Genomic DNA, 11,192 nt, shown 5'->3' with positions numbered 1-11,192 from the left:
TTATGGTAATTATATAAGATATTGATAAATGATATCTATATATAATGACTAAAAGGACATTACATATATAAATGTCAATATATTTTTTAGTACAGAAATATCATTTAAATATAGTGAATATGAAAAATAATGTATGTAGTTTTGAGAAAAATAAATTAATAATTGAGAAGTGAGGATATGTGTCAAAAATATACGCTGCCAAATGTTGCAGTGTTATGTAAAATTAGGCAAATATAACTGTTATGACACCAAATACCCTAATTCCCAAATTTGTAACTGTTAATAAAATATTTTGAACCTAAGAGTAACATCTATCAGACATTTACTTAAATACTTGGACTCATACTCTCAAATTTTTAAACTATATTATATAGAAGCCATGGAATGGAATCAATGGATATTAAAGGTTCAGCTAAACTCTTGTCAAGATACAAGAAGGTAGATTCTTAGAAAAAATGATTAACTAAATTTTAATCTAAATTCTTTTATTTACTTTTTAATAAAAATTTACTCTTGATTTTTATATATGTAGACATTATTTTAACTTTCATGAGAATTAGTTAAACGTCTTTATTTTAGCTTTATGTGTTTGTTTTAACATCTTATCGAGAAATGAGCTAGACCATTTCCCGAGGACAAGCAGACTAAACAACCTTAGACCACAAATTTATATTATGTTTTAAAGCCATCAAATAATATGTATATTATAATAGTCACAATATATTTTCATCACTATAATCTATCCCATCCATTCCTTATTAATCCATTTTCTAGAGAAAAACAAATGTTGCACAAAAAAAAACAATTTTTAGGTTTTCTAGATATTTTTAATAAGTAATTAATGACAAATTATAAATTAATAAAAAAGAACTGAATATTATTGGTTGAAATTCATTAATCACAAAAATAATGCAAGTAAATTCGGGTTTTAATATGTTTCAAAATCCTAAAATATGGATTAATTTGGAACAGAGGCAGTATTGTCTAATATAACAATTTAATACAGTCCCATATAATTTTAAAAATTTTAAATGATGGGAAGTGTTTTTAGTCAAGTGCTTACAGTACCATTTCTGCGATCGATCCCACAGGAGCTCGATTCCACTAAATCGTGTTATCTCTCTTAGTAGGGACTGGATATGATTCAGGTCTTGTCCATTATATGTTGAAAAAAAAAAATCCAATGGAAAGAAGGCTGGAATATGATTTGTGGCAACATTTTCATTTTGTTGGATGAAAGGGATTTTGTTTCATATTACAATATTGGCTAGATTGTGGAGAATCACTATCCATGAAGATGAAGGCATATCAAAGGGACTTCAAACGTTTGGACCGAACAAAATAAAAGTTTATTATACAAAGGTAAAGTGAATTGTAAAAAAAGCAAGCAATGGAAAAAATGGTACATCAATACTCCATAGTATAAAATCTATAAAAGTTAAATGTTTTATTTATGAAATCATTCACAAAACATAAAAAGTTGAGGCAAATTAATTCAAGAGTGATTGAGAGATAATATTTAGTATGATAATGTTTAATATGTTTAGTATTTGGAGTTTAGGGTTTAAAATTTAGTTACTTTGTATATATATAAGGATATTATTTAAAATGGATTACAAGAGAAGGTATTTCTTTTAAAATTATTTGTTGTTAAGTATTACTTTTAGATTATGAAAGTAAAATTAATATATAGAACAACATTAGATTATCTATCAAAGTAATTATATAGTAAGGTCTTACAATTTTATTTTTAGACTACCTATCAGTTTTTTCAAAAAAAAAAAAACTGTAAATAAATATAATTTATCTTAATTACTTAACAAAAATGCCAAATTAAATTAATTTTGCGGTAACTAAAACAATGGTCATATTATTATAATAACATATTATTTTAATATTTTCAATAATACTGTACATTTTTCTCTATCAAAATGATTCTTTTATGAATTGCATCAAATAACAAATATCTATAAAAATATTGTAGTTAAACCATAATATTATAAAAATTATTTTTCAATATATATAATATAGTAACAATTACATGTACATTTCATATAGAATTAAATAGAATCTTCATCTTTTATTTCAAATTAATAATGCATACATAACCCACGCATCGCATGGGCTACTTTCTAGTATATAAATATATAAAGTTGGTTACGAGTTAAGAAAACACTTAAAACCCATTTGAGGGCTTGAACGAGAGACTTGATGAGTTACAAAAACAACATTGCCACTGCACTACAAGTAATTTCACAATCACAATCAAAGTGCCTTCTTTCAAACCAGAGACCTCCAGTAACAACTACCATTCAATGGGTTGCTCTAAGTAGCATCTCCGTTCCAATTGCATCTGTACAGTTTGGAAGTGGTGACGACTCTGTAAAAATTGTATGACGCGCTGAGACTGAAGGTCTTAAGTTCATTTTAACTGGGACTCCGGAAAGCAAGCTTGGCAGAATTTTCTTGCTGGACGGACACCCTTGCTAGCTGGATTCATAGCAGAATGAAGGAAAAAAGTCCAAATTAAATATCTCCATTGTGTAATGCTTCTCTCCATATATTTACTTTCTTCATGAATGCCACAATGTTAAAGTTGGACCATTTTTTCACATATGAATCTGTTAGGGTAGTTTAGGAAATTTCAAAGTTGGACGCATTTTGTATATATATTAGTGATCAACACGTAGTAATTTCAAAAGTTAGTTTCACGAACATGTACGTACGTATCTACACGCACATAATGGTGACAATCACTTCTACCTTAAGAATTATAAAACAATAAAAGACCGAGGGTTGTAACATCTTTTATTTATTTTTTCTTAAATGAGCTTTTGGTTTCTTGATTTTTCAACGTTCGGTTTGTTTTGATTAGTGTGTCCTTTCTCGATGGATTTGATATATACGATTTTCAAAACGTGTGTTTGTATAATGCATAGAACTAGTATCTTTATACATATATCTTTATAATATGAATGTATCCTTGACCAGTTGGAGAAAGGAGAAGGAAGCAGAGGCAAAAGGAGCACAACATGATGATGACTACCGAATTCTATGTTTTGAGGAAAGAAAAAAGCTATTTGTTAAAATTGAAACTTGTTATCTTTATTTCAGTGACATTGAAACTTGGAAGCTCTTGTGAGAAATTAGCAAAAATATTATAATATTTCTCACTGCGGAGTTGAGCGTCCATAACAAAAGTAGAGAACAAAATTGGATTTGTATAGCCATCTTGGAAACTCTCCTAATTACAGCAGGGTCTTTAAAAAAATTATTTTATAATTAGGGGTTGTCTTGCTATTAAATAAACCAAAACCTACAAATATAGTTTCTCTAATCTGACACAGTTCCACAAAATCATCTGTGTGGCTATGAACATCCACGTAGAACTACCGGAGAAGAAGAGGAAGAGAAACAGGAAGAAGACGAAGAAGACTAAGAATTNGGTTGTCTTGCTATTAAATAAACCAAACCCTAGTTTCTCTAATCTGATACAGTTCCACAAAATCATCCGTGTGGCTATGAACGTCCAAGTAGAACTACCGGAGAAGAAGAGGAAGAGAAAGAGGAAGAGGACGAAGAAGACGTCTCCTTCTTCTTCACCACCTCCGTCTTTTTCTTTACTCCCAGACGATGTCCTTGTGAGTTGCTTAGCCAGGGTCTCGAGTTCGTATTACCCAACGCTCTCAATCGTTTGCAAAACCTTCCGTTCAATTCTCTCTTCCGCCGACCTCAAAGCAGCTCGATCCCACCTCGGAAACACCGAACAGTGGCTCTACGTCTGTCTATACGATAGCAGTTTTCACATTCACCAATGGTTTAGACTTTTGCTTAACCCTAATGGAACCCTACCCGAAGAAGAAGAAGACAATTGAACACTTGCTTGTCCCCATAATTTTTAATTACTCTTCTAACCTTCCATCAGTATCAAAATCCACCGTTGCTGTTGGTTCAGAGATTTATGTAATTGGCGGACCAGTGGACTATGCACCGTCCTCCGCTGTTCGGGTGCTTGATTGTTGCACTCACACTTGGCGCGATGCACCTAGCATGAATATAGTCCGGATGAATGCTTTGGCAAGTTTACACGATGGCAAAATATATGTACGTAATTGAAGGGTGCCTTGGGGTGGAATCATGTGATGAGGTATATGACATTAAGGCTCAGACTTGGGAACGTCTCCCTGATCACCCGTCGGGTAGTGAGTTACGTAACTGGTACATTCCTTATAGACTCGCAGATATCGAAAGGAAGATTCACACCGGGAGTGGAGTCAATATGTATGCTTACTACAAGAAGAGGCAAAGTAAGTGGGAAGGATGTGGTGGTATCGAATGGAGAATGTATTGTATTGCTATGGAGACTCATTAATGGTCGCCGCGGGTGCTTTTGGTATGACATAAAGTTTGGGTGGAAAAATGTGAAAGGGTTAGACTCACTAAGGAATAGGTATGATTGGAACGGTAGTACAACTAAATTGGTTAGCACTGGAGAGAAACTCTTACTTATTTGGCAAGGGTGCGGGAACCGACTACATAGTGATTTGGGGCGCAGAGATCGTGCTGGAAAAGCGTGATGGAGGTGAGGTTTGGGGAAAAGCTGAGTGGGTTGATGTTTTGTATATCGTCCCCAGATTACGTCATCACATGCTCTTGCATTGTCTAGCCGGTTTGATTGACTTGTATAATATAAGTTATATCCAACTTACGATCTTATCGTTTTGAATTCTACATCAATTATTTAAAGAGTAACAGATATCATAACAATTATTGATATTTATATTTCTCATAAACAAATATTATGAAAATATCAAATGAACAATTATAATAAGTAATGCAATTTTTTGATAAAATAATCTTAAAAATAAAAGATATTTTATCTTGAGTTATTTTTTTCTCATCTTTAGTGAAAATTTATCGACCAATAATTATAATAAATATATATACAACTTCTAAAAATAAAAGATTAAATAGTTAAATCTAAAAAACACTAATTTTCGAAGAATTACAATAAATAAACACAATTGTAAGTTACATAATTATAGTTGATTAAATTTCTATATTACTACATATAATCATTTCTAAAACTTTTAGTTAGATTATAGAATAACATTGGATATTGAATATTAAATTTTTTATTATTTAGATTAAACATGAAAGTACATAAACATAAACATAAACATAATATAATTTGTGTCAGCGAACAATGATTTGTTAGTTATTTAAAAAGAAAACAATATATATATATATAGTTCAAAATACATAAACATAAACATAATTATTAGAGCGAAAAGTTGTGAATAAAATATCGTAAAAAGACACAACTTTAAAATGATCAGAAGCAATCATATGTTTTTCTTTTATTGTAAAAGATACAATTATTATGATTTTTTTAAAAAATATATTAAAAGGTTATTTAATGAAAAGGTACGTCGCAACTGTTGTTGGAATTTATTCAGATTGTTATTATTATATAGATTATATTTTATTATTTAAATATTTTAGTTCTTTACCCCCAAATTAAAGGAATGTATTCAATCAAGTTAAAAAGTCTTCTAAAATCTAATATTATTAGAATGATTTTTTCATATATTATTAGATAAATTATTTTTAAATTTCACTTTTATTGCTGTAATATATATACTGTTATTGAAAAGAAATTTAAACAAATTAATTAGATACTTTTAGTGAACTTTTGAATTAAGAACCGATTTACAATTTATGAACAGATTTAATGATTACATGGAAGCACAAATCCAAATATATAATATTTTCATAAAGACTATCGAAAGCGAAGTAGTAGTACAGAAAAATAAATTTCAAAATTGTCTCTGCGATGACTTCAATGTTAAGAAAGAGTACCTTTATTAGTTAGGTGGCTTCAGCTTCAAGCTTCAAATGTATATTAGGATGGGCTATTTATACAAATACCTAATGGTTTTATTTTATTGGCCCATTTACTAATTCTTATTACACCTAAAGATTTCATCTACTAATTATTATTATTTGAAGTTTGAAATAAAAACATTTGAACTCGAAATGTGAACAAAATGATAGTTGTATTGATCAATTATTAATTGAAAAGTGTGAAGTTTATAGTTTACATGCAGTAGCAATGACAAATTTTTCTCTTGCAAAAGCCACCTCTTTTGTTGCTACAACCTTGACGACACCACTTGTTACACTTACTATTATTAGTACATACTCCAAATTCGGGGTGATCGTTGCAACACAATGAAGCTCCTTTGTTAATGAAAGACCAAACTGAATCTTCATTCACCACCTTTGTCGCTTCAATATCTGCAAAATAACGTATACACACACACACCACATATTCAAAATCTTAGGTTTAAAGAATAGTAATCAGAATTCTGTTATTAAAAAAAAAACTGTAGTAGTAACAAGAATAAATGAACCCCTTTAATGCTGTTTCGATCTAATGAGACTAAGTCTAACCCGCATGTAGAATGGTGAGAGCGAGGAAAACGAAGACAATAATTCTTGTGTGGACCATTAATTTTTCGGATATTTAAGTGTTAAAAATGACTTATGATAAATGTAGATTGGTTACATATACAGTGTTCCCAATTGTTTGTTTGCTAATAATGAATACCATACCGAACGCAAATATTCAACTATAATTTTAGTATCAACAAGAAAATCATATGTTACTCAAAATAACATTTGCATTGATGATGATACTATTGATTTGTGGAAACACAATTTAATACTACATGATAACAAAAATCGAGTCAATTAGAAGTTTAAAACAGTCAAAAGGTGACTTGATGATCGTGTATTAATTTACAACATGTTTTAAAAACAAAACGCAACGACGACCTGAAATGTCTTTTGGTATCAGCGGATCACTGCATCCGGCCGGATCCGATCGGTGGTCAAAGATTCTTAAAAAAACCAAAATAATGACTGTTTGGATCAATATTTTTTTCTTCTACAAACTCTGTTTACTGTATGATCTTTTTATATATGTTTTTTTTTTTGTATAAACTAATCTGCAAGTAAACACATAGAAAAAAATCTTGAATAAGTAGTAGACCACAGATTGAATGCTGTTGTTATGTTAACCACATGATCAAACCAATCAATTTAATCACGTGGCTATTGGCTAACATAACCACATTCAAACTATAGTCTAATACTTAACTCTCTACTTAACTTTTTAGTACAGGGTTTAATTGATAATTCAAATTATTCATAAAAATTAATTTACAACATGTATGTACTCTTCTATATCAAGAAAACATAACGGGGTACGTATCGTCGCTATCGCCAAGGACGTAGCCGTGATATATTATAATGTCTTGTCCTATTTGATAAATATATATGAGAATGAGACTAGTCTCCAAAAAAATCTTAAAAGATATAACTACATAATTACAGTTTTATTTATCTTCTTGGTCAGGAAAAAAAAATTACGGGATGGGGTTTTATTCTTTTTTGTAAGTATTCTTTTTATTCCTTTTCAGATAGTAAAGTAGAAGAGACTGAAATTGGTTAATGCTTCAATGCCAAGTCTTGACAATACAAGCGACACACAAAAATAATGTATAAAAATTCAAAATTCTTCTCTATCCCCATTTTGATGGCTATACTATATAGAAGAAGAAACAAAAAAGAAACTAAAATTAAATTAAAATCATGAACAAGTTGTTGGCGGGTGACACAAACCATACCTCAAGGTAGGTGATATATCCATATGGAGAGTTTTTTAGCTGTTCTTTTAAAGGTCAGGACCACATCTTCCTCAAAACTTCACAAAATCTCTAACTTTGAGATAACACAAAATCCATCAACTTTACCTTCTTCATGATTATATAACACCTCTCAGACTAGGACCAGAGAGAGACCGGGACCAGTACCAATCATATTGTTATGTTGGACGACACTCGGGTTTCGAGGGTAATATTTGTATCAGCTTTGCGACATGACTAAGGATGTGTAAATCATGTAACCACTGCAAAGCCACTAGATTCCATGATCTAAGAACTCAATGTTCTTACGGTATTAAGACAGCTACTACAAACTAAAAGGATGGGAAGATTCTTGTGGTTCTTGGGTCGGTCACGTTACACCGAAAGAAGAGAAAGAGAGAGAGAGAGAGGCCTACGTCTTTGTCATCAATGAAGTTTGGTTTTTGATTGATAAAACTGGTCCCCCACTTTGTTATAAATTCCAGAACGTACCCAGAGATAACAGAACCAATAAAAGAAAAAGTTAACTAGGCTAAAAGTGGTCACAGGATTCTTCAGGCGGGTTTGGTTCTTTTTTTCAAACTGCAACTAGCTTTTACCCGTTAAAGTTCCTCTCCCTATTAAACACAACGACCTAACAATATTACAGCAGTAAGCTCTAGATACATCCCTTCATTTTTTATACATCTCTTCATAGTCTATAAGCCTAAGAAACACGGTTAACAAAGACAGCACCAAACTTTTTCACATTCTTCGATCGTTTGGAATGATGAGATGGGGAAGGAAGAAACCTGTTTCTTCTTCATCTTCTTCTTCTTCTTCCGGGTTGTCTCGTGCTCCTCCTATTTCTTGGTTTTCAAAGTTAAGCGGTTCTTCTGACTTGAAACCTGCAAAAGAGAAGAAGCAAAATGATGAAGCTAGCCAGACCATGTCTACAAAATCTTCCTTGAGTTCTACTAAACGTCGAAATGATATTAATGAGAGCAGAAAAGGCTTTCATAGAGTACAAATAGAAAAGGAGAACGCTGCAACAAGATCAGCAGATAGGGAGTCAAATGAGAAGTTTGAAGAGATAATGACCAGTGTAAGGAAGAAAGTAAGAGACTTCAAAAGAGAGACGTGTGGCTTTCTGGAAGTAGAGGCAATGGATAGAGACAAAGGAACTGTGATCATGACGCCAAGAATTCAGGTGAACAGAGATAAGCAGAGATGTGAGAGACGTGACCAAAGGCTTCTCGAACAAAAGCCAAAGAGATCAGAACAAGATGTAGAGGTCAAGGCGAAAAAACCAGCGAGAAGGATAGGTACAGGAAGTTACAGTAAAGAGGATTCTATAAATCTTGGTCAAACTGTAACAAAATCAGCTCCTCAGTGGCAAAAGCTCAAGGAAGTAAAACTAAGAGAAGTGAAGCTGAAGGCAGACCAACAGAGAAAATCTCTGTACCTAAAAAGGGAGCTAAACAGGTTAGGAACAAAAGAAAACAACAAGGTTAGAGTATTTTCACCAAGAGCATCTGAAAAATGCAGAGTTAAAGCTATCGAAGACTTGAAGAAGGCTAAACTGAGAGCACGGGAGCACGAGGCTTTGATAGAAACAGCAGATGGAGGAATGGAGAACGAAAGCTTTGCAGTAGTGAAATGCTCGAGCGATCCTCAGAAGGATTTTAGAGATTCAATGATTGAGATGATCATGGAGAATGATATCAACCACCCTGAAGAACTCAAAGAGCTTCTGGTTTGTTATCTCAGACTCAATACCAATGAATATCATGATATGATCATCCATGTGTTTCAGCAAGTGCATAATGATATGAATTTTCATTAATTTTGGTGTATAATATATAGTAATATAAAGATCAGTGCATGATTGATTCATCATTATGATCTGTGAATAGTTTAAGCTTTCTAGGATGTACCTCCCCTAACTTCATGCTTCTTGGTTATAACTAGTTCTATATAATTGACAGAATAAGACCAATATAATTTCTGGAAATTACCAAGTTTTAGTCGATTCTTAGTCCTTCACCAGCTAAGAACTCATGAACAACCCCGTCAACTTCAATCATGCTGCATCCAGGCTTCTTGTTTACGTTTTCTGCTCTCATCTTTCTTCTCACCTCCATAACCTCATCCCATCTCCCATTAGAGGCATACAAGTTTGACATCTGAACATAACCTGAACTCTCACGTGGATTCAATTCCTGTAACCGATTTGCTATACGCTCTGCTTGTTCCAATCGTCCAAACCTTTTACAGGCACCAAGGAGAGATTCAAGTAAAACCGAAGCCTCATCTGCTTGAATCTCATTCACAAGCTCCTCTGCTTCCTCAATTTTACCCATCCGACCAAGCAAATCAACCATACAACCATAGTGTTCAATACTTGGCTCAACCCCGTAAACACTATTCATCATTTCAAAAAGATTGCGAGCTTGGTCTAACAACCCCACATGATTGCAGGCAGACAGAACACCAACAAATGTAATACCATTTGGTTTAAAACCTTCATAGACCATCTCTGAGAAGATCTCTAAAGCATCTTTTCCAAGACCATGGACGCTTAAACCCGAGATGATCGAGTTCCATGTACTGACATCTCTCTTTGAAGTAGCTCTAAACACTTCAAGAGCCTTATCAATCTTCCCACATTTAGAATACATATCCACAAGAGCTGTAGCCAAAAACCCTTCAATCTCAATCCCATGCTTGTCTATGTAAACATGTACCCACTCACCTTGACTCAAGGAACCAAGACTAGCACACGCAGATAAAACATTAACAAGAGTAACACCATCTGGTTCCTCTGTTGAAACATCCAGCATCTCATTGAAAACCTCTAAAACGTCGTCGTAGCAACCCACATGAGCATAAGCAGTGACCATAGCGTTCCAAGAAACCACATCTTTCACCGGCATAGAGTCAAAAATCTCCTTGGCTTCCTTAACCAAACCCGCAGCAGCATAACCCGAAATCATAAAATTCCAAGACTCCACATTCCGTTCCTCCATCTCATCAAACAACGCACGAGCTTCTTCTACCAAACCCTTTTCAAGATAAGCACTCAACAGCGAGTTCCACGAAACCGCATCTCTCACAGGCATTTCGTCGAGCACTTTACGTGCAATCTCAAAGTAACCGCTTCTCGCGTAAACGTTAACCAAAGTATTCTCCACAAACACATCAGTCATCAGATCACTCTTCATAAAAAGACCGTGAATTTGCCTTCCTTGTTCAAACCCACAAAACGCAGCACAAGCTTTCAAAACGAACGTGAAGCTGTACTTATCGGGGAAAACAGGGCCAAGAAGCATATCACGAAACACGACTAGAGCCATCTCAGGGGTAGAGCTATTAGCATAAGCCCTGATGACGGAATTGTGAGTGAACCCATTAGGGCTCTCGATCCGATTGAGAATGGAGTGAGCGTAAGAGACAGTTTTGGGTTCTGGGTTTGTTTGGGTTGCAGCAAAGGCGATAAGT

General features: G+C 33.4%; 3 protein-coding genes and 1 pseudogene across 3 annotated transcripts; 2 read left to right on the top strand and 2 right to left on the bottom strand.

Annotated features, from left to right (window-relative positions):
- LOC109127946 lies at nucleotides 3,522-4,372 on the top strand (annotated as a pseudogene).
- On the bottom strand, nucleotides 6,101-6,514 carry LOC109127945 (putative defensin-like protein 27). Its single transcript, XM_019233564.1, has 2 exons — nucleotides 6,457-6,514; nucleotides 6,101-6,291 (listed from the first exon to the last, which is right to left on the bottom strand). The coding sequence occupies exons 1-2, from the start codon at nucleotides 6,512-6,514 to the stop codon at nucleotides 6,101-6,103; spliced, it is 249 nt and encodes an 82-aa protein (XP_019089109.1).
- On the bottom strand, nucleotides 8,139-11,188 carry LOC104733504 (pentatricopeptide repeat-containing protein At4g18840; the record flags this gene model as incomplete). Its single annotated transcript, XM_010453077.2, has 2 exons — nucleotides 8,139-8,599; nucleotides 9,710-11,188. A coding segment is annotated over one exon (1,473 nt), but the record flags the coding sequence as incomplete, so codon positions are not given.
- Nucleotides 8,469-9,590, top strand: LOC104731691 (transcription repressor OFP5-like). The gene has a single exon (XM_010451155.2). The coding sequence runs from the start codon at nucleotides 8,479-8,481 to the stop codon at nucleotides 9,535-9,537; it is 1,059 nt and encodes a 352-aa protein (XP_010449457.1). The 5' UTR covers nucleotides 8,469-8,478; the 3' UTR covers nucleotides 9,538-9,590.

Source organism: Camelina sativa, chromosome 12, assembly GCF_000633955.1.
Source record: "Camelina sativa cultivar DH55 chromosome 12, Cs, whole genome shotgun sequence".
In the NCBI taxonomy this organism is placed as follows: Eukaryota; Viridiplantae; Streptophyta; class Magnoliopsida; order Brassicales; family Brassicaceae; genus Camelina; species Camelina sativa.
This window is presented reverse-complemented; position numbering and strand designations above follow the sequence as displayed.